This window comes from Eubalaena glacialis, chromosome 7 (assembly GCF_028564815.1).
Source record: "Eubalaena glacialis isolate mEubGla1 chromosome 7, mEubGla1.1.hap2.+ XY, whole genome shotgun sequence".
Taxonomy (NCBI): Eukaryota; Metazoa; Chordata; class Mammalia; order Artiodactyla; family Balaenidae; genus Eubalaena; species Eubalaena glacialis.
The window spans coordinates 112,709,919-112,732,882 of record NC_083722.1 but is presented as its reverse complement, the minus strand read 5'-3'; the positions used below and the strand labels follow the sequence as shown (position 1 = coordinate 112,732,882).

Sequence of the window (22,964 nt, the reverse complement as noted above, 5' to 3'; positions counted from 1 at the left end):
ACCCTGATACGTTGCAGTTGGTTGACTCACAGGAACCAACACACAGGCACCGGCATCTCCGGGCCGCAGGGGGCCCGGGGTGGGGGGGGCGGGCGGAGCGGGTGTGGCCTCGGTGGGTCCCTTGCAGCTCTGCTCCACCTGCGCCCTGGTTACTGGGAGGACACCCGAGGCAGGTGTCAGGCCACCTGGATGAAGCCAGAGCCGACTGGGGCTCCACAGTGGTGACCTGATGTGTCCCAGGCGCCCAAAGACAAGAAGCCTCCCCTTACCTGTACAAAGAAAAGTAATTCTGGGGGCTTCCCTGGCCGTCCAGTGGTTGGGAGCCTGGGTTCGATCCCTGGTCAGGAAACTAAGGTCCCGCAAGCCACACGGCGCAGCCAAAAAAAAAAAGTAAAAAAGAATTATGTATTTTCCTCAGAGTTCAGTAACGTAGTGAACTCAGTACAAAGGAGCCAAGAAAATACATTTGCTTTGAAACTTCTTCTTATCTACATCTTGAATTTTGCTGGCAAAGGCTGTGATGTTAGGAGCAGCTACCCCTTTTAAAGGAGAAAGCTGCATTTCTGATCTCGCTTTTTTATCCCAAGAGAAGAGGGACTTACATACGTTTCTTAAGCAGGACACTTTGCCAAGGTGGGGTGAGTGGCTGCTGGTCACGTGAGCTGCGACTCGTGGGTGGGGAGGAGGGATGGCAGGGTGGGGGGAGCCCGGCACCCCTCATGGACCGGCTGGATGGTCAACGGCTGAGGTTCTTGGTGACACGCGTGCCCGCGTGTGCACGTGTATGTGTGATCGCACACCTGTGAGGGGAAGAGCTGGGCCTGTGTCGCCACCTCTCCAGCCCCGAGTCACCGTTTTGAAAGCTGGCAGGACAGTTGGCTCTGGCAGCAGTGAGGGGGCGTCTGCTGGCCTGTCCTGAGACCGCCTCTCCAAGAAGGGTGGACCTGGCTTCGGCGCTGCCACCCGACTCACCCTTTGCCCTTCTTTCCATCCTAGGCCAACACTGGGCAGATCGATGACCCCCGGGAGCAGCACAGAGTCATCAGCAGTAACCTCGCCCTCATCCAGGTGACCCTCCCCTTTGTCCCTTCATGCTTCATGCGTGTCGCAAACTTGTGTCTCCTCCTAACTGTGGGGTCGCCGGGGGGGGGGGGTCTCACGGAGCCAGGAAGCCCGAGGCAGCAGTAGGCTGGGCCTGGATCTGGACGGAAGCGTTTGTATCCAGAGCCTCCCGGGCTCCTCTGGCCGGGGCAGGCTGTGGCCACACCGAGAACTGGACCCAGGTCGCACTGGCGTGCAGGTGAGACCGTCACTGACCAGCAGGCTGCCCTGGGCAGGACACACAGACTCAGGAGGGGCCTTGACTTCTCACCTGGGCTCCGGAGCCCGTTTCCAGCTCTCCGCTGGGCATCTCCAGAGCAGTGTCCCCAGATCCGGCCCCGTCGCCTGCCCTCCTCACACCCCTCTTTGAAGTCCCCGACTCTGTCTGGTTTGGGCTGGAAGCTCGCTCTGGGGTGGCCCAGCTCAGGGGCCTCATCTGTAAGATGGGCTGCTGTGCGGCTCGTCGGGTGGGATTCGCGTGCTCAGTGAGTGACACTCCCGTCTGACCCGGCTAGAAACCCAGCAGCCCTCAGCCTGCCTCTGTCCCTCACCCTTACGTCCGGCCACTCTGAGGACCCTCCCCTGGGCCGCCTGGAGCCCAGCCCTGCTGCCCTGGCCTCCCCGTCCAGGCACCTGGGCTCCAGTGCGCTTCTGCGCGGCCCCTGCCAGGCCTTTTCTAACCCTCGAGCTCATGGGGCCTCCTCCCCCTGAAACCCCTTTGCCGGCCCCCTTGTCCAGGGGCGGGCCCGGACCCCTCCCCTCCTGGGATGTCCTTTTTCCCCTCCCCGTCACCCGGTGGGCACTCTCCTCAGACCCGGCTCCAGCCTGGCACTGGCTGCCTCTCCGGGCCTTGCGGGCGCTGTCAGGCCGTCCTGGACGCAGTTCTGTGTTTAGACATCTGCCTCGTCCACCGAGGTGCTTCACAGGGGCCAGGACTACAGCTTGTGGCTGAAGCCCCTGGAGGTTAAAGCTCTCACGAGGCCCCGGCAGAGGGTCTGCAGGGGCGGGTGGTAAACGCCTCGGCGACAGTCACTGGTTTTGCGTTTCTTTTCCTACCGAATCCTCCTCAACCAGTGTTGATTAGGTCCTGCTGTGGGCAGGCCCTGGCCTGGCACGTGGTCCTGTCACAGCATGGATGCAATTGGTCTCCTCCATTTTTAAAAAAGCTTAACATCAAAGCATAAAGGATGCAGTAAGTTCCATACTTAAACTTTTTAAATAACTTCAGCATATTCTCTCACGACAATGTACCCAAGAGTGATACATGAGCCAGGACCTCACAGGTAAGAGGGAAGGGCAGCCAGGGGCTGGCTCTGCGGGGCCTGTGCAGACCTGCTGAGCTCGGCCCGTCTGCTCACAGACCGACCCATCGCCCTGCGGGGCACCTGCAGTTACAGGCGCCTACTCGATAAGCTATACTGCAGTGAGAGTGTTCTCCTTTTGCATAGATTTCTTAAGAGAACTTCCCACAAGTTCACAAGGTATGAACAGTTTAAGGCTCTAGATGTTTCCCGAAAGGATTGCAAAATATCTGATTTCTTGGTGCAATAACAGCACTAGTATTAATAATTGGAATGGGACTTCCCTGGTGGCGCAGTGGTTAAAGAATCTGCTAGCCAGTGCAGGGGACATGGCTTCGAGCCCTGGTCCAGGAAGATCCCACATGCCGCGGAGCAACTGAGCCCGTGTGCCACAACTACTGAGCCTGTGCTCTAGCGCGCAGCAACGAAGACCCAACTCAGCCAAAAATAAATAAATCTATTTATTAAAAAAAAAAACAACTTGAATTATTAGTTCCTCATAAGCTCACCAGCATGGGAAGGACTCTTCTAAACCCTTTCTGTGTTTGCAGACACATGGATGTGCCCACAGACACAGACCACACGAGTTCCCATGTTTCTATGCATAAAACATACTATACTGTACGTGTAACTTCATAAATAGCACTTTTCTCTTAATAGTGACTTAACGAATGGACGTCACTCTGTACAGAGCAGCTCCAATCACCATCATGATTATGTGCTTCTTTGTCCGCATGTGCACGTTTCCCTGGGAAAATGCTAGATCATCAGGTATTTGGATAACTTAGACAAATTTCCTCCCAGAATTCCTGTATCAATTTTACCACCATCATCAGTGTGTAAGACAACCATCATCCCACGTATTTGTCCGTGTGTACTTTGTACTGTCGACCTTTGAGTTTTAACTTTACTTCATCCGACAGGTAAGAAGTATATCCCATCCATCCATTTACCCGATGAGCAGAGACCCCAGTGCCAAGAAAATCAAACAGTACTTACTTTTTAATAGAGGAGGACCAGCCCTGGCTACAAATAACCCTAATCCTAACCTTCCAATTGGGATTTCATTTAAAATTTTCCTGATAACTAGGGATTTGATCATCTTTTGTGTGTTTCTTAGCCGTTTGTATTTCCTTTCTGTGGATTACCTGTCATATCCCTTATGCATTGTTCTATCACGTTATCTTTTTATTATCATTATGGTTATTGTTGATTTGGTAAAATGGACTCATTATTCTGGATACTAATCTTTTATTAGTTATGCAAGATGGAAATATTTTCTCCAAGTCTATCCCTGCCTTTGTTTTGTGCTGTCTTTTATAACACAGAAGTCATGCTTGGACTTTGTAAATCTTACCTGTATTTTTCTTTATAGATTTTATATGTTTCATCTTTAGTAGGCGGCCTTCCCTAATCCAAAATCTGAAACACATTATTCAGTACTTTCATCCGTTTCACACTTTAGGTTTTTATGTTTAGGTATATGTGTGGGAACGGTATAAAGTCAGAATCTATTTTATTTTTCCAAGCAAATATCCGGTTTCTCTTACCTTATGTATTCCATCCTGATTTGAAATGCCACCTTTATCATAGTAAACTTTCATATATTCATTAAATTTTCATACATTAAATTTAAAATTTTCACATATTCATGGTTCAATTCCTGGATCCTGTTCTGTCCTGCTGACCTATTTGTCTATTTCTCTGCCAAGCCACCGTTTTTAATACTATAGTTTTAAAATACATATTCATAATGAAAATGCCAAAATTTCCGTTTTCTTTCTCAAAGTTGTTATGGCTATTCTTGCACATCTGCTCATTTTTGTGAAAGTTAAATTTAAAATGAGTTGTCAGGTGCCATGAAAAATCTTGGGACCCTGAGTGGAATTCCGTGTGTGAGCTGGGGCGTGTTCTCGTCTGCGGAGCCTGACTGGCCTCGCGTGTGCGCTGGGGCCTCAGCTCCGACAGCTCTGGTGTCTCCCGGGGGTCCTGGGCGTTTCCGGGGGGCGGGGGCACTGTCTGTGCTGCTGGAGATCACAGCACTTTTGTCCAGACCAGTGAGAGGGGCTGTGAGGAAACACGGGGGGCCCTTGACCGAGGACCCTACACAAGATGACGGGGAAGGATGGGGCGGGGCAGCGGTTTCCGCAGGGATCGGGCTGAAGGGGGTGTCGGCTTTGTTGCTCTCGGGCGAGGTCAGCAGGCCTGCCTCACGTCTGGTTCCTGCCCGCAGGTGCAGGCCACCGTCGTGGGGCTCCTGGCCGCCGTGGCAGCCCTGCTCCTGGGCGCGGCGTCGGGGCAGGAGCTGGACGCAGTGGAGGCGGAGGTGCTGTGCGCCAGCAGCGTCATCACCGCCTTCCTGGCAGCCTGCACCCTGGGTGAGCAGCCGTCGGGGTCCTGTGCGGGTCGGGGTGCCGCTGGGTCTTCACACCCACCTTGACCTGGAGGGCAGCGAGGGGGTCCCTGCCCTCTGCTGGGGCGGAGACACGTCTGTCTGTGACTGGCTGGCGGGAGGGCCCGGGCGGGGTCTGGGGCAAGGCAGGTCCTGTGCTCCCTCCCCCGCCTGAGGCCACCACGCTTCACGCTCCTTTTGGAGCGCCTGCGAATATCTGAAGCTCTCTCGTCCCTTACTTTATGTCTCAGCTCCCTGCACGACAGCAGCTCCTCCGAGAGGGGCCTGCATGTCCTCTTCTACCATCTGCTGTCCCCACCCCGCTCCTGCCACGCCGCCTCAGCCCCGGGGAGCTCACGCGCATCAGCGGGGAGCCCAGTGGGTGCGCATCTGTTCACCACTCAGCACTCCCCGAGCCTCCTGTGTGCCAGCTTCTGTCCCGGAGCCCGGGACACGCTGGGGGCCCAACGCTGCGGGGCTCATCCTAGTTCAGGGTGATCCCTCGGTGCGCGAGCACACGGGTGACTCCAGTCTCGCAGCCTCCGCTGACTCGCTCGCAGTCACGCTGTGTTTGCTTCACACGCTTGTTCCCTTGTGTACTGTCCGCTCCTCCACCAACAAGCAAGTAGTGTGAGTGCAGAGCCCGTGGTTCTTTGCACACTTAACCAAGGCAGGCACCAGCCAGCTCCCAGGTTTTCTGAATGGACAGTGGTCACACTGGTTCTCTCTGGACCGTGTGTCTGTGTGTATCGTGCAAAGCGCACGCAGGTCCAGAAAGGAAGAGGGGTAGCCTTGTAAAGTCGACTGCTCACTCGCCTGACCCCCAGCAGGATGCAGCTGGTTATTCGGTGGCTGTGGTTCCTACCAGGCGGCTGCATCCCCGTGCAGGAGCCCAGGTCGGGGCAGGGCCAGAGCGCGGAAGCCCAGGAGCAAATTCACAGACCTGCTGCATGCCTGCACGTCTGGGCCAAGGAAGGGCTGAACCTTCTGAGAACAGAGCCTAGGAGACACCAAGTCTCCAGAAGGTGGTGCTGTTCCCATGGGCCATCCTAGCTCCTGTTTTATAGATGAGAAGACTGAGGCCTCAGATGGGGTGCACCTCAGTGGCAAGGACATAGCCGGGACTGTCCCAAGATGAGGAGGACTCAGGAAGCGTGGCTGGTGGGTCACAGCATGACCTTGGCCTGTCTGAGCCATAAAGCCGGGCGGTGGTGCTGGTGGTTTGTAATAAGTGATCTCAAACTGGTGGCGTCCTCTACGCATCCCTGTGGGATTGTCACCAGAGCACCAGCTCAGCCAGGCAGTGTCAATTCACTTACAAATGACATTGCAAAAGAATAAAGTTGCTGGGACCTGGTCACAAAACAGCACAGACTGTGGCCAGCAGCTTTCGATGGCACCATGATAACTGATTACTTTTAGAGTTACAGAACGCCGGGTCCAGTGTTAAAACAGCAGTGGCCAAGATGCGAAGTGTCTTCTTAAAGGCCACACAAGATGCTGCTGGATTTTGTCCCAGGCAATGTGGCATGGGGGGTGGAAGCACGTCACGGTGGCCTCAGAACCGAGTCAGAACAGAAGCAGGTCCTGGGAGGTGTAGCGGCCACGAGGAAGGGCCTCTCAGGTCCAGCAGGGACGTCACCCTGCACTCGCGGCCACGTGCTGGGCCCTGGCAGCCCCTCAGGCCCCCCAGTGCCGTGCTGCCTTCTGTGTGCCCCCCCCCTCCCTCCCTCCAGGGACCACCTGCACTGCCGCCCCACAGTGCCCCAGACCCCGCCCTGCCGTCTTCCCCGCAGGCTTTGCCCCTTGGAAACCACTCACGGGGCCCGTTGCCTCCCCCCCCACCCCGGGGTTCCTGCTGCTCAGAGCAGCTTGGGGTCCACCTTCCTGCCAGGAGAGCTGTGAGCATCACACCTGTAGTTCTCAAGGTTGGGAGCGTCTCCCCAATGGCTCAGGGGCTCATCAGAGTGCTTGGGGCGCTCCACAGCGTCAAGCCCGCGAGACACAGGGCCGAGTCCGAGCCTCGCGGCCCCAGTGCAGGGAGGGACCCCAAGAGTGGGCGGCTCCGTGGGTGCAGCAAGCTGCTGGCCAGCCCCGCCACCCGCTCACCGGCCGCCTGTCCCCTCCCCCTGCAGGGATGCTGATGGTCTGCATAGTGATCGGCGCTCGGAAGCTCGGGGTCAACCCGGACAACATTGCGACGCCCATCGCGGCCAGCCTGGGAGACCTCATCACCTTGTCCCTCCTGGCTTTCGTCAGCAGCTTCTTCCACAAACACAGAGGTAGGGCCCGAGGCTGGGGTCTGTCCTTTTATAGGCGAGGCCTGGGGTCGCTGGGCAGATGGGGGTCGCCCCCAGGTGCCGCCGGCTTTTCCAGCGCACCATGGGGACAGGTCTCTCCGGGCAGCAGATGTACAGGTTGTCAGTGTCTACCTCTGACAGAGGCTGGTCTGGGCGCTTCTGCACCTCCTCGCGGGGGGGCACAGTTCACGCCGGACACACCAGCTGCCCGAGAGGTGACTCCAGGCATGAGTGTCACAGCCAAGGAGGCAGAAGCCAGGCTCCTCAGAAGGTGGCCTGTGACCTGGTCAGCCGCCGAGGGGGCGTTTGCACACGCTCTGGGAACAAGACCTTGTGGCCACCCCCCCACCCCGACATCGCCCAAGTCCGCCTGGGGACACAGCTTGGCTCGCGCCCTGGATGCTGTGGACACACGGCAGCCCCTTGCCGGCGGCTCCCTCACTGCGTTTGCACAGCTGAGCACCCGCTCCGAGTGTCCCGTCTGTGGCCTCCCACCTGGTGTGGCCCCCCCCAGGATGGCTGCACGCCTGTCCGGATCTAGCAGATGTCAGTTCCGAGTGCGGTCACGGCTTCCACGGGTGGAGTGAACAGCAACGAAGGTTAAACGTGGGGCGTGGTGGGCGCGTGGACCCAGGGGTTTAAGGAATCGCCGGTTTTTACGTGGGCAACAGAAGTGGCCCAGGAAACGCTCCCAGTGAGGGTGGCGTGGCTCCGCGAGCCCCAGCCATCCAGGAAAGGCCTGCAGCAACAGGAAGGGATGGTTTGGGAGATGCTGAAAGTTCACGAAGTGGAGGTGAAGATCTAACAATAAGACGCCCTAATTTTATTCTTCAAACACACTGAATTTCAAAGATTTGTGCACAGACTAGTTATGGAGTCTAATTTGCAAGATAACTGAGTTACCGGCCTCCCCGGGCCCTCCTCCCATCTGGACCCAGCCCCATGCCTCCACACACACCCTGGATGTCAAGTCCCGTTGGGTCACCCGTCCCTGCAGTGAGAGACTGGGTTATCTCGGGGGTCCCGGCTGGGCAGCAGTCAGGTGGGTCCTCGCTGACGAGGGTGAGCTTGCAGCCGCTGTGCCTGTGCTATCACCAGGGAGACGGCCACCGCGGCTGGGAGGCTTCGGCCCTGAGTGGCAACGCTCCCAGCTGCCGCATCCAGGCCAGCGGACACCTGCCGAGGCCCTGGGCCCACCTCCTGCCCAGGACGCTCAGGGCACAAGGATGGCCACAGCTGTTTCCTGCGGAGAAGGGCAGGGGCCCCAGGCCAGGCCCGCGCGCTGGGTGGGGGGCCTCCGCTCTGGGCGCGGCCGGGGTTGGCGGGCGCTTCTCCACAAGGACGGTGAGTCACCATGTGTGCGGGTGAGGGGCCACACGTGCCCTGTGCGTTGGGCTCCGGCAGGGGCCCGGGTTCCCGAGGCTGATCCAGGCCGAGGTCCGTCCTCGTGGCTCCTGCCACCTGGCGCGGGTGACACAGGGACACGGGCCCCCGTGAGAACGTGGGTACCGAGGAGTCCCCCCGGGGTGGCCTCAGCAGGAGCAGAGCCGGCATTGCTGCCCAGGGGCGTGTCCTGCTCGGCCACCTCCTCCCAGGCCGTCTGAGCGGGTCGGTGAGAGGAGAATTGGGTACACGAAGTGCCGAGCGCGGCACTGGCCACGGTCACGATCCCATAAACGGAGCCGTGAATAGCGAGGCCGGGCTGAGAGCAGGCCGAGGAGGACACGTGTGTCGGGAGAGCCGTAAAGGCGTCAGCGAAGCAAAGGCAGGTGCGGCGGGGATCGAGGTGGACAGGAGCCCCTCAGCCGCATGGAGGAGGAGCAGGGGACGCTCCATCCAGACTGGTGGGGATGGGAGCCGCTCCTCGGGCCTCTGGGGCCCTGAGTCCCCACGCGCCTGTCACCTCCGCCACCCAGGCCACACCCTGAGCTCCAGCCCCACGGCACACGCGCCCCTCTCTCTTCCCCCCAGACAGTCGGTATCTGACGCCGCTGGTCTGCGTCGGCTTCACGGCCCTGACCCCCATGTGCATCCTCATCGCCAAGCAGAACCCGCCCGTCGTGAAGATCCTCAAGTTCGGGTGGTTCCCCATCGTCCTGGCGATGCTGGTCAGCAGGTGTGCGGGTGGCGACGCCTCGGGATCCGGGTGGGGTGAGCCATGGCCTCGGGCACCTTTACCACGCTCTTCGCTCATCTCCCCCGAGAACCCTGGGCCTGGTGTATTCTGAGGGGCACCCCTGTTCACAGGAGGTGAGCGCCAGCCACGGCCCCGCTCCCCTGCTGCCACCGCTGAGCTGGCCTCATGGCCACAGCTCTGGGAAGGCCATTCCCGCAGCTCAGCCACTGGCGAGACCTACAGGGCTGAGGGATCAGTGCTCCGGGGCCCTGGGCCCTCCAGCCCCGTCCTTGGGGGCCCTTTCTCCTTGTGGACCCTGACGGGGGCCACCCCAGTCCTTTCCAATGTGCTCTCCTGACTCGGGGAGTGGAGGCTGTGGCCGAGGTGTCTTTGCTTCCAGAAGCTCCTGGACTCCAGGTCTTCGCTAAACCCTAGGGCTGGTGGGCCAGGTGCTGAGCAACTTCGGGGAGCGGGGGTGGGAGACGTCACATGGGCCCCACTTCCTGCTGAGAGCACCTCAGGGCTGTCACGTGGCAGGGCCCAGCCAGCTAAGTGGCCTCGGAAAGGGTCTGGTGTTTTCAGTGGCTGACATCTTCCATGGGCCTTCTGGAACAGCCGAGACTCAGAAGAGAGGTGGGAGCCACGTGCGTCATCAGAGGACACGGGAGACCAGCTCGGCCACCACGGATGTTTTGGGAGGGTGACGGGCTGACAGGGCGGTCTGCGTGGTGAGGGTTGGCCAGCGTCCACTCTGTTTGCCATCTCCCCCCGCAGTTTCGGGGGGCTCATCTTGAACAAGACCATCTCCAAGCAGCAGTTCCGAGGCATGGCCATATTTGCCCCCATCATTTGTGGTAGGTACTGGGTCCCGTCACCTGGCTTCTGGGTGGTGGGGCCAGAAGAGCAGCGATCTCGGAGGTCCAGGCCCAGCCCCAGGAGGCTGCTGTAGCCCCTGGGGAGAAAGCGCTGCGCCCGACTACTACAGGTCACACCTGCCCTCACGGGCACCCAGGACCAGAGCTGATACCAGAGCCTTGAAGGCTTTAACCCGGGATCTGCTGGCACCTGAGGCCAAGTGTGGCTTCAGAACCAGGGTGTTGGTCTCTCGTGGCTTTCCTTTTATTTTAACTTAGACTCACTGATGACACTTAAAACTGAGGCATTTTACACAGAGAAACCAGGATTCCTGTCTTCTCCTTAAAACGCAAGGCAGTGACAACACTGGTTCACCGTGGGGTGGGCAGGAATCAGCTTGCCTCAATCTCCTCCATCCTCTGGGTCTCCTCCGGACCCTCCACTGGTTCACCTTCCAGGCTTAACTCTGTGGGCATTTAGCCCAAGCTCGGCTTGTGTCCAGTTTCTGGTAAGGCTCTGTAAGTGGGGCTGCACCCAGCCAAGTCCACAGGACCTCTCCCAGCGCCAGGCCGGCCACTGCAAGGAGGACAGCAGCAGCTGGCCCAGGGGCCACAGGCCTACAGAGTCCCCTGGGGTCCTCTGCTCGGTGTCTGTAGGGGCCGAGTGAGCACCGCAAATGACTTCCGCAGGGAGGCGAGGTGGGCGGTAGGGAGCAGTGCAGGGCGGGCTCCTGGGCGACCCGTGTGGTGCCTGGCCGGTTGTGGGCTGGTGGGAACGGAGCCCCAGGGAGACAGGAGTCTGGATTAAGGGCCTAATGTGTAAAGGCCGCCAATTAATTTATTTTTTTCCTTTTTTTTAAAAAAATCATCATGGGCCAAAATAGATCTGCAGCCATCCTCTGCCCATGGCCATTCTTTGCATCCTCTGGAGCAGCTGGGGCACATCTGGCCCAGTTAGGGGTCGTCCTCCATGGGGATGAGGCAGTGGGCAACCCATCTGCCCTCTAAAGGGGACAGTCGCCAGGGGCAGGCCCCGCTCTCTGCAGGGGCTCCGAGGGGCCTTTGTCACTGGGGCCTGTGGCCCCAGCAGAGCTGGCCACGGTCAGCTCCCCAGGACGTCAAGAGCCCCCCCTCAATGAGCCCCAGCTCGGCTACCACACGACCCTCCCTCCCCTCACTCTCGGCCCTCTTTCCTCTCCTTCCCGCCTTTGAGGTGAAAAGTTCCTTTCGTTTTCTCACACATTCCAGTGTTCGGTCTGTTTCCTTCCTTGAGTGGCTTCCGGAGACCTCCCCGCCCACTTCCCTCCCTCCCTCCCCCATCACACCTCCTTCTCCTTAAGAGCTGCCAGCTGTCAAGGTGATGCAGCTACTACCTCGATACCTCATTCACAAGGCCCAGGCCACCCTTGTTTGGTGCCAGACACAAGATCTGTGGGCAAGTGGGAGGCAAAGAAAAGAAATCAAGGGCTGAACCAGCCAAGGAAGGCTTCCTGGAGGAGCTGGACTTAAAATAAGGGATAGAACTCAGAGACTGGCATAAAGAAGGAGAAACCAGATCCTCTCTCTTTGCAGGTGTTGGTGGCAACCTGGTGGCCATTCAGACCAGCCGGATCTCCACGTACCTGCACCTGTGGAGTGCGCCAGGGGTCCTGCCCCTCTGGATGAAAACACGCTGGCCTAACCCCCACTCCACGTTCTGCAGCTCAGGTGGGTCTGGGGTCTCCAGAGGCCACGTGGCCATTTCTTTAAGACTCTGGTGTCTGTGGCAGTAGAGTCCTCAGACCAGCCCCGAGGCGCCAACACGGCCTTCACCGGTCCAGTCGCTCGGCCAGAGGCACACTGACCATCTGCAGGTTACAGTGTGAGGAGGAGCAGCCGATCCCACCCCTGGGGACAGGCGCACTCCAGAAGAGCAGATGCACACGGGACTCCAAGTCGTGCTGTGCTCGGAAGGGCCACGGGAAGGCTGGCGGGAGGCATCCCCTCTGAGGACGCGCGGGGGCGGGGGGCTGGGGAGAGGCCCCGAGGGGCAGGCGCTGGTCCTGCAGGGCCCGAGGCTTGAGGAAGGACCACGGAGTCTGTTCTGAGAACCAGGGACCCAACGCGGTATTGTGTCTTCTGTTACTTTTCAAGTCCTATTCCTCTGCCCCCGCCTGGCTGGGAGGGAGGGGGCCTGGCTATCCCCCCAACCTCCAGCCTCACCTCCGGGGCCAGGACGTGGGGGCTCGTGCCGAGTTGTCTTCTGTGGCCACTGACCCTTCGGGTTCTGACTCCCCAGCATCTGGTCTGGGATGCAAGGCAGCAGCTCAGGGACCTCACCTCGTGCTGCTCCCTGGGCTGCGGAGCCCTGGCCAGCCCGCCTCGTCCCTCCACCTTCCAGAATCTTCTGTTCGTTTCTTACGACGTCCAGGGCTGTTGGATGAGTGGTGAGAGGGACAAGAAGTGTGTCTGCCTCACCTTGTCTAAAGGGGGGAGTCCCCGTATATTTTCCGACTTATCTGTATATAGAAAGGCTCTTTACCCTGTACTGCGTGTATTTCAGCGCGCACCTGTCTTAGAATCACAGACTGGGAGCTTATAAACAACACACATTTCTCACAGCTCTGGAGGCTGGACATCCAAGGTCAGGGCACCAGCACATTGGGTGCCTGGTGAGGCCAGCCTCCTGGTCCACAGACAGGGAAGAAGGGGGCGAGGGAGCTCTTCGGGGGCCCTTCACTCATGGGGGCTCCACCCTAGTGACCTGACCACCTCCTAACACCATCACTGCGGGTCAGGTCACAACTTATGGATTTGGGGGGAAAACAAACATTCACTCTGTAGCAGCACATACTTTACTGAATTCTTGCTGTTTAGTTTTTCCGCAGATTTTCTTGAGTTTTAATGCCAGCTGCCAATAGTAATTATTTTGCTTTTGCCTTTGTAAGTTTTTTTTTAAAATCATCTTTTTAAAATTAGCCCTCGTCTAAATTTTCACCATGAACAGATTCTGGTGCTCTAGTGCGTCCTCACCCTCTCTCTGCAAGTTATTTTACGGTAGACTCTGTAGTTACGTTTGGCCTCCTTTTCTTTCTTTAGCTGATGAAACGCTTTATGGTTAACTCAGAAGGAAACGGAGATGGACGTCTGACTGCAGGTTCCTCATTTGTGCCTGAGAAGCTGTCGCGTCCCCATGGGTGGTTTCACGGCGGTCGTAAACTGTGAAACCCCATTTCGCGCAGCGTCTCAAACCCATGAGCTCGGACGCTGAGAGTGCGCTGACGGGCGTCCCGGGCCCCGCGCGAGGGAGGGGCTGCCCACGCCGGAGCCTTCGGCCCGCCGAAGCCCCGCACGTCCTCCTTCCTCCGCCCGGGGCCTCGGCGTCCCACTCCCACTCCCCACCACGTCAGCCCGGTCAGCCTTCCGCCTAGTACCCGTCAGGTCTGAAATGACTTCTGTTTGTTTCTGCTACTTGATGCTGGTTTTTCTCTCTTCCCTACGACGTCAGCTCCCGAGGGAATGACAGGCCTCGTCCCCGTCGCTAGACACGCTGCACACGCAGCTGCTCGTGAGCACGGGCAGCAGGAAGAGGGGCCGTGGGCGCCTCACTGCTAGCAGCTCATGCTGCCTCCCCTGCTCTGTTTCTTCCAGAAATCAACTCCACGTCGGCCCGCGTCCTGCTCTTCCTGGTGGTTCCAGGCCACCTCATCTTCTTCTCCATCATCTACCTGGTGGAAGGCCAGTCAGTCCCAAACGACAAAACCTTCGTGGGGCTCTACCTGCTGGCGGGCCTGGTCCAGGTAATGATGGCCCCTGGGTCCCATCCTGGGAGGGGTCCCATCCTGGGAGAGGTCCCTGGACACGCAGGACACAGTCCCCACCTTCCGGAAGTCCATCCAAGCCCAAGGGCGTGATCCAGACGCACTGCTACAGGCACGTGTGGACTTCAGTCAGGCCGTCTTCCAAGACTCTAGCTGGGAGGGCTGGGGCCTCTGCAGGGTAATGGTGGGCTCCGGTGGGCACTCCCACGAGGGCAGCGTCAGCATGTCCGTGACCCTGAAGGACAGGCTGGGGAGCCTGGGAAACTGTCTAGAGCAGCGGCAGGGAAGTGGCTGTGGGGCCTGGGACCTGACCAGGGATTGAGGTGCCTCCACAAAGGGCCAGCTGTCCGGAGCGGCCCCGGGCGGGCCTCTGGGAAGTCCGAGCTGCACTTCCAGCCAGACCCCTGTCCAAGTCTCCGAGGCAGTGGGTGGAGCTGGGCGGTGCGCGGCCTCCGAGCTGCGCATCACACCCAAGAGGAGCCCAGGGAGGGCTTGGGGTGGATGTGTCCACCATGGTGTCTGCTCTCGAGATCTGCTGGTTTCTTGGTCACACGGGGCTTTCTCCTCGGCCATCACCTTGTGTCTCCTCACCTCGTGACAGGTGACGATCCTGCTGTACCTGGCAGAAGCGACGGTTCGGCTAACATGGAACCAGGCCCTGGACCCGGATGACCACTGCATCCCCTACCTCACGGGGCTGGGGGACTTCCTCGGGACCGGCCTCCTGGCACTCTGCTTCCTCGCCCACTGGCTACTGAGGAGTGAAACGGGGCTGGATGGCACCTCAGAACCAGCATCTGGACCTTCGTAAAGAGCCCAGGCGTCCCTGCTGCTCAGGAGAACCTTCCTTCGTGCCCATGGGAACAGGGTGTGGGTTCTCCCCAGCCGGACCCCCAGGGTGGCTGACCCTGGCCTCTGCCAGTCAGCCGAGGACGCACACACCCTCTGGAGCTGCTGCTGCCTGAGCCCAGGATGGAGCCCGAGGTCAGGAGCGCTTGCCGGCGAGCGTCCGTGCCTGTGTGGAGGGCAGGGCGCTGCGGCAGACGCTGAACCGAGAGGCGCCTGTGCACTTTGCGGGGGGCACTGTCTGTCTGGAGCCCACGCAGCCTGGATGTAGCGCAGCAGGAAGGACACCCCCTGTCCCCGAGCTCGGGACACGGAGCCTGGCTTCAGGGCTGTCGTTGCTCAGCCCTTCCCTCTTCTGCTCCCAGCATTCCTGTCACTGCTTGCTTTTTCTCTTTCATTAGAACAAATCTCTGCTTAGATTTTAACGATCAGAGGAGTGTAAAAATAAAACTGGAACCCCAGTTCCACCCCGAGGTGAGTGTGGGATCAGCCCCAATACAAAGAAAGACAGACGGGAAGGGGAATCAGCAAGCTGGACCAGTGGGTTATTGCTACGGATCAAAGGAAAAATGTCAACTTTCCATGCGCGGCTGTACAAAAACTTTTAATTCACTCGCATGAGAAGTTGGGCCCAATGCCAGCAGGGACCTCAGTGCCCAGGAAACGGAAGTCCTGAGCACCTCAGGGGGACACCCACTGGGGGTGTGCGGGACAGAGGTCCAGCCGCACGGCCCGGACTCTCCTCCTGCAGGACAGGAGGCCGCCAGGCCTGGCTCCTCGTGGAGGGGCCTCTGGATGACCCGGGGCTTCGGAGAGCACCATCTAGAGATGATGGAGACGCCCCCTCCCCCATGCAGGACACAGAGGAGTCACGGTAGAAAGCAAAAGTCCTTCCCAAAACTCAAAAGAGACAAACAGAATGGGCAGAGTTGGGATGATTCCAAGCCTGAGAATCAAAACAAACTGAACAAAAACAGTTCGAAAGGCACAAGGCAAAACATTTCTGAGAGCCCGTGTCCGGTCCACTGATGAACCAATAAATATGTGCAAGTTCACTGACTTGTCTCCTTCTTCAGGACAGACCTCACTCCGTGAACACACACAGGGACACATGCACCCCTGCACCCTCAACAAGCCACACGCCATGCACATACTTCAGTGCTCAGAACGTGGCTGTACAAACCACTGTCCAATTGCCATTAGATATTACTACCCAAATACAGAACTCAGAAAAAATCATCACTTTAAAAGGGTTAACTCTATATTTGGTCTGTGCAGGGGCTGTGACAGGGCCTGGGGGCCTCGTCACCCATCACGTTCCCCTGACACCAGGCCGCCTGGGCTGCTAGACCCGGTGCCACCCCAGCCCAACGGCGACCCCCGCCGAGGGTGGGGACAGCCTGTTCGCGCTCAGCCAGACGCTGCGCCCAGTGCGGAAGCCCCGTCAGGGGCCACCGCGGAGGCTCCGTCCTCTTCCCTGGGCGGCCGTTTTTAAACGCAGCAAGCTCAGGCGGATGCAGGCCGCGTGCACAGCCGAGCGGGAAAAGGCACGCTCTGCCCTGAGAGGATGGTACGGCCCCAAACGGGTCCCTGATAAAACGTAAGAAAAACACTTGCGAAAATGTACCCAAAGTCTCTGAAGAACGAGGCCAGCCTTCCAAGCGGCGCCCTCGGCCCAGGCAGAGCTGGTTTCACTGCAGGGCCCACAGGCCGACCGTGCTGCCCGAGCTCCACGTGTCCTCGGGCCCAGCGGCCCCTCCAGCTGCAGGGAGCACCTCCTGCGAAAGCAAGCACAGCGGTGAGCTCGGCAACCGCAGCACAGCGCAGGCCCACACGCGCCCCTGGCCTCCCTTAGTGGAAAACACTCGTTTTCCCCCTATTTTAAGCATATATTCCTTGAAGGAAAACATTTTAGTATCAACAAAACTAAGCAAAGGTGAACTCAGTTCTCTGCTCTGGGTCTCCTCAGATATGGGACTGTCCTCCCTGACCTTTGACCCTCCCCACGCGCTCCGGGAGCGCCCCCCACTCCCAGTCACGGTCACGAGCTGCCGTCCGCGGCATCAGCGCGGACGGGCTCCAGCCACGTGGCCACACCACCACCACCCGGCCCGCCGCCTGCAGGGAACAGCTGTCAGCACTAGGTTCCAGGCCACGGCGGCCCCCTGCTCACTTGTACACGACCCTGAGATGAGGAACGCCCGACGGCTGGAGGGCACGGCCATGAGGCCTCCCGGACGCTGTGACCGCACGCACTCCAGTTCACCCCCCACCCCCGGCCGCGCTCCGTTCAGCATTCACTTCTAACGTTATGGAGAATGTCGAACAGCCCAATTTGAATATAAGAAAACCAAAATTACTGTGTTTCTTACATACACGTTTGAAATTGGATAAACTACATACTTCATTATTTTATACCCAAATCTCAATTATCCACTGCCACCCATACTCAGCTTAGCCTATTTCCCCACGGGCTAAAATCTGGCCAGCCCAACTTCCACAATTCTAAACGTACGATCCTTGAAGACCGTATTAAATTCCACCCCATCTACTGTTGACGAGTGAATCTCAGCTGTACGCTCCACCTTTCATGTCTCGATCCCTTAGCCACCTCTTCCACAAAGTGGAAAAACACCCTGGCAACCCACCACCCAGCGAGTCCCACGCAAGGCCACCTCAGGGAGAAGCCTCAGGAAGCCGGAAGCTTCGTGAGTCTCAACAAACCCAAAGAGCAAAGAGGCATCCAGACCTGGAGGACGTAGACGGGCAGATCGACAGCAAGCAGGGGTTGGGAGACGGGAGGCTGCGGGCCGGGCGCCAACGGGAAGACCACGTCCCCTGAGGGGTCATCCTGGGAAGGCAACCGCACACGGCTCAGTCACCTTGGCCCGAGGAGTCCCGCTACCTTGAGACGCAGCAGAACCAGCCCACCCGCCTTCCAGGGGCGGCCTGAGGCCCAGCAGTGACCGGAGCCCTCCCCCGAGCCCAGCTCAAGGCCCAGCTGCATGGCCCCGCGGCCCGAGAGCCGAGCACACAGAGGTGCTCAGAGAGGCTGGGTCAGAGCTACACATCCTCAGCGTTTAAACCTCTTCTCTCCCAAAACCCTTCCAAGTCATCTTCCAGCCCCTGGAAGCGAGGCTGAAGGTGACCGTGTCCCCAGAGCCACGGAGGTGGGAGCAGCTGCAGGTCCCCGCTGGCCCGGGCGCAGCCCAAGAGGTCGCCGGCCCTGCCCTGAGGGGCTCAGTGCAGCAGAGAAAATAGGAGAGAAACAAGCCCAGCACCATTTCCACAGAGGCCACCTCCTCCGGGTGCGTCCCGGCACAGGATGAGCCCAGCTGCCTTCACCCGGCCCCGTGAGGAGAGCAAGGAGCCAGACGCACTGCCAGTTGTCTGCGATGCGGCCACGGGACCTCGGGCAGGAGCGGGACGGAGTGCAGCGGGCAGGCTGCAGGGGAGCTGGACACGGGGAATGCGAATCCTGCCCGAGGGGAAGCGTGGACACAGTGGAGTGACAGACAGAAGGGGTGCACGACGGGGCGGGACAGCTCACGGGCTCTTACCTGCAGCAGCTGGACCTGGACGCACGGGAGAGCCACGCCGGGCACTGCGAGGCTGCCCCACAGCCAGGCTCCCGGGCCGGCACGGACGTCACCTTCCCCCGTGCTCAGTGCGGGCCCCGCAGCTCCTGAAACACACAAGGCCCCCAGACTCACGGCTGCTCAGCCAGAGGGAAGAGGCCGAGACCAGGCCTCCGCTTAAAAGCTGAGCAAGGCTCTCGTGTCTTCTGCACAGACGCCTCAGGCCACGCCGTCCTCGAGGGTGGACTCCTCCTCACCCTCCAAGCCTGGGGCACGCGGGGTCCCTGACACACGGAGCAGAGCACGACCAAGCTCACGGAAAAAGAAGGGAGGGAAGCCGGCTGCATCCCTCCCGCGCCCCGCGCCGGCACCTCAGCACCTGCTAAATGGCTCTTTCTGCCCAGTTTCCTTCGCAAAAATCATCACTTTCTTGGTTTCTTAACAACGTGCTTTTCAAAAAAATTAAGCACAAAGAAGAAAGAAAACATCCTAACACCCAGAAAGGGTTTTTCTGACACAGGAACCCTGGATTCAACCCTGGTTCCACCACCAACTCTCCCTGACCCTGGCCGGGTGAGCTGAGCTCTGGCCTGGGGCTCCCAATGCAGAGCGTGGGGAGGGCGGACCAGGCGGGCGTGCTCAGGGTGCAGGGCCGAGCCCGGCACACAGGGAGCACCGGGGGTGGAGGCGCTGCCACTGCTGGGCGGACACAGGCACGGGAACGGCCTCCCACAGACAGCCTTACGGTCAGCAGCACACAAGCTCACTCAATGAAAGCACTCAATTACATGCTGTTGAATTTAACAACGCCAAAAGAACAAGTGAGGCTGAACGACTTGCTACTTCCAGAAAACATGTCCTCAGGAAAACGTCTAACTGACCTCAAGTTAAAGATGAAAACCACGAGAGGCTGGCCGGCTACTTAGGTTCTGTCTCCCTCCTGACGGGCACCGTTGGCTCTGCTGCCCGACGAGCCCGCCTGCGGGCCCCATCCCCGGGGTGTCACTGCAGACTCCCCTCCACATGTGTCCTCTGGGTCCAGCCCCAGTTCTCCGCCTGCCCCAGGAGCCTGGCCCCTGCTGCTCCCAGCAGGACTCACTCCCTCCCCTTCAACAGCGAGGAATTCGATGTCCCCCCATCCTCCTGGGGCCTGTGCTGTTCCAGCCACCTCTGGAATTTTACCTGAATCATTGTTATGCTTTGAAGTCTTTTATCACACTCATATATTTCCCCACAATACAAATCTGTACATAAATTGAAATTTTACTTATTTTTAAAGTTTTCTTAAATATACTTTCTAGAAGTGAACATTCTTCATCTGAAAAAGTGAGTTACCATTGCAATTATCAGAAACGCAAACCCAGTCAAAATAAGACACGTTAAACTTTGATAATTATAAAATATTAAAAGGAAAATTACACTGAAAAATGCATCGAGAGGAGTGCACTGCCGGCCTGCTCCCAGGTGGCTCGTGTCTGCGTGAGCACTGAGACTGCTAAACATACATTTTTGCCAATTAAAAAAATGTTTTAATAAAATGCTCACGTGCTTTAAATACAGTTTCATCCCAACTGTGCAGCTAAAGATTCAGCTCATTTATGTTGGACGAAGCCCATGTAGCACGGTCAGCCTTACTCTGCTGAAGGGTCCGACTTCATTTTTTAATCCAAATGAACGTACTAAGAGACGCTTCAAAGAATATCATGAAACCACTATGGAGTAAATTAAGGAAGGCACCAAATAATGCATCTTTTGAAGTCAGTTTTAAAAGTAGGCAAGATTTAAATGATGTATATCTAATGTTCATTATGTAGTCATACAGCATCAAGATGAGATGAATCTGAGCCATTTCTCCTTATTTACGCTGCAATGACTCAGTGCCAGCTGTGTGGGTCTCGCTCTAAGTTATCTGTGAAACGAGAGCTATGATCAAAGCTTTGCTTTCATTCATGACTGTGGGCACGTATGCTACTCAACTAGGGGGAAATTAAGTAAAAATCACATGTACAAATCAGAAATAAACCCCACTAATTTTTTCTACACATCACGATTCCACATTTCCTTCATACTTAACGGAAGACAGGTCCACACTGCTAAAAAGCGAGTAACTAGAATATCACTGTTAGTAAGACGAAGCGAAGTCAGTTTTAACTACTGTATCAGCACACACTAAACCTGAAAGAAATCACGTAAGTCCTCTTTTCAACGTGTACCTTCAATCCACCGTCTGGGAATCTGGTGACCCCACAGACCCCACGGCTACATTTACAGGCATCACTGCCGCTGGCGTGAAGGGCTCTCTCTCGCCCGGGGCTCCCCCCCGGCCCCGTCCAGGTAACGACCGGGCCCGGGACAGGAGGCCCGCAGCCGAAAGCGGCCCCCGTGCGGGCGCCTGTGCCGCCCGGCCTTCCTGGACCCTCTCCTCCAGGAGCTCGTCTCGCGGCAGCAGCGGGGGCTGGGAAGCTGAGGGTGTCCAGGGAAGTGCGCCTCCCACGGGCCCACCACACGCCCCAACGCCAAGCACCTCGACACGCGCCCCTGGGAGGCCTGCCAGAGGGTGGGTGGGCGAACTGGCCACATCCACCTGTACCGGGCTCGTCCCCGGACCAACCCACGGGGCCTGGCCGAGGGGCTCAGGAAGACCCTGGCCTGTTCCGTACTCTCCCGAGGGGTGTGGTGAGGCTGGGGAGACACAGCGGGCGTCTGTGGAGGGAAAGGGGCAGGAGAGCCTGCAGTGGCCCCCGACGCGACGCTAGTAGAGAACGCATGGAGGCTGGGGCCCCCCAGGCCCCTCTCACGCCCAAGACCCAGGCAGAGCACCGCCGTCGGCACCACGAGGAGGGGACCCTGGCCCCCACGGAGCGGGCGTCGCCCAGACTCCCTGCTCGAGCCATCGCGGTGGGTGTTTTGTTACACGACCCCAAATGACAGACTGTGCCATCGGGTACTGTGTCATCGACACTCAAGACGGCCGCAAATTAACCCCACGCCTGAGCGTGACAGAGAAGTCCGTCTCTGCGGATGCCTGAAGGCACACGAACGCAAACCGAGGGTCGCCACACGGAGCCCACGACGACCACGCAGCCCCGAGTCCTCACCAGTAAAAGATGCCGCGGCGCTAAACATAACGTGACTCATTTAATTAATAAGCCGATCAAAAGAAAAATCAAACTTCCTTTTCCACGGTGGAAATCCACAAACTCTTACCAGGCAGGCAATCTTCACACTGAACTGAGTATTCTCCACATCTATCCAAAACGCTGATCTGTGCTGGGTGACTTTAAGGAAGGGAGAGGAGAGTAAATCCAGCCAGCAGATACACTTCCACTAAGCAGACCTCAAAAGACCATCCTCTTTGGGCCTCAAACGGCAGGGTGAGCTGGACTCCACACTGCACACCGGACCCCTGGCCCATCCGTGAACTGCGGGACCCCCAGCTCCCCTTCCAGAGCCCAGCGAGACCAGGTGAGGCCGGCAGCACAGAGCCAGCTCAGAGCACGTGCGCGCCCACCCCAGCTCCGCCGCGAGGCCCTCGCAAGCACACCCCTGCACCACTGAACCTGCCCTCCACGCCCAGTGGGCAGGGCGACCACGTGGTCACTCTCCACTGGGGTTCCTCGTCGGAGACACAGAACACAGCAAGAAACTGCAGGGACCGCTCCCTCCATTCCTGCAAGCAAGGAGATCCGACAGCACGCAGCGTGGACGCAGAGGCACTGGGGCTGAATTCTCAGTTTCTGACGTGTTCAGTCCTACACAGCTGTCGAGAAGATGCGCTACAAAAACAGATCATTCCCAAGGAGAGACATTCACGTTATTAACAGGAAAGAGCAGAGTACTGTATCATTTCTTCCAGATAAGGATATACGTGCAGTTTAAACACATGGAAAACGACGGACGAGGTCTCCCAGGGCGGTGGAGCACAGGCCAAGTGAGTAAGAAGCCACTTCCTTTCTCCCCGACTAAGCCAGCGTCACCAGAGCCACTCACCGGACCCCACGCTCTGCTCCGCGCCCAGTGTCCCACGGGCCAGCCCGCCTCAGGCCCCCAGGGCCCTCCCACCATTTCTCTTTCCTGAAGACGCACCAAGAGACTCACCAAGTTCATCTTCCACAGGAACTGAAGCCTGACGGGGGGCTTTAAGTTCCTTCGGGATTTTCAAGGAACTGAATAAAAGATGTAAATCAACACTAGAAGCAGAGCGTTTCAAGCCAGGTATGCGGAGGCCCTGAGCAGGCCTCATCCAGGCCTGGCGTCCTTGTCACTGGGGGTCCCGAGACACCTTGTTACTGTTAATGCCATTATAAGTGAGATCTGTCTTTCATTACTTTTTTTCTGATTATTCTAATAGAAAAGCTAGAATCTGATATTTGCAAGTTCATTGTGCAATCAGCTACCTATCCTTCCCTCTTATTTCTAATGACTGGAGTCAATTCCCTTGGGTTTACAACCATCATCGGAAAGCAATGACCGCTTCTCCCTACGTACCTACCCTCCTCCAAACTTCCACAGATGTGCCTAACGCCCCTGTGCTGTTGCCCGGCTGCCTCTTCCCGACTGTGATGGGAAACGACGCTGCCAGTCTGACTTGCTTATTAGGGAAATCTTTCTGGTTCCTAAGGATGAAGGTTTATGATTTTTAAAAATCAGCCATAATGACTTTTATCAACTGCCTT

At 58.0% G+C, this 22,964-nt stretch overlaps 2 protein-coding genes across 8 annotated transcripts in view; one reads left to right on the top strand and one right to left on the bottom strand.

Moving 5' to 3' along the window:
* The window catches only part of SLC41A3 (solute carrier family 41 member 3), a 65,644-nt gene extending 49,879 nt beyond the window's left edge, over positions 1–15,765 (top strand). For both annotated transcript variants that reach the window (XM_061197384.1, XM_061197385.1), the window contains exons 4-11: positions 997–1,068; positions 4,636–4,780; positions 6,930–7,076; positions 9,066–9,210; positions 9,985–10,064; positions 11,637–11,771; positions 13,695–13,843; positions 14,466–15,765. In XM_061197384.1, the coding sequence (XP_061053367.1) occupies positions 997–1,068; positions 4,636–4,780; positions 6,930–7,076; positions 9,066–9,210; positions 9,985–10,064; positions 11,637–11,771; positions 13,695–13,843; positions 14,466–14,675 (1,083 nt within the window). In that variant the 3' untranslated portion in view covers positions 14,676–15,765. The remainder of the gene's footprint in view (positions 1–996; positions 1,069–4,635; positions 4,781–6,929; positions 7,077–9,065; positions 9,211–9,984; positions 10,065–11,636; positions 11,772–13,694; positions 13,844–14,465) is intronic.
* A 184-nt stretch (positions 15,766–15,949) lies between these two features.
* The window catches only part of ZXDC (ZXD family zinc finger C), a 31,064-nt gene continuing 24,049 nt past the window's right edge, over positions 15,950–22,964 (bottom strand). For 2 of the 6 annotated variants that reach the window (XM_061197378.1, XM_061197380.1), the window contains 3 exons: positions 18,271–18,395; positions 17,460–17,561; positions 16,308–16,488 (listed from right to left, as the gene is read on the bottom strand). In XM_061197378.1, coding sequence (XP_061053361.1) covers positions 16,402–16,488; positions 17,460–17,561; positions 18,271–18,395 — 314 coding nt within the window. In that variant the 3' untranslated portion in view covers positions 16,308–16,401. Of the gene's footprint in view, positions 16,489–17,459; positions 17,562–18,270; positions 18,396–22,964 lie in introns of those variants that run through there. The other 4 variants (XM_061197381.1, XM_061197383.1, XM_061197379.1 and 1 more) reach the window with 3 other exon arrangements.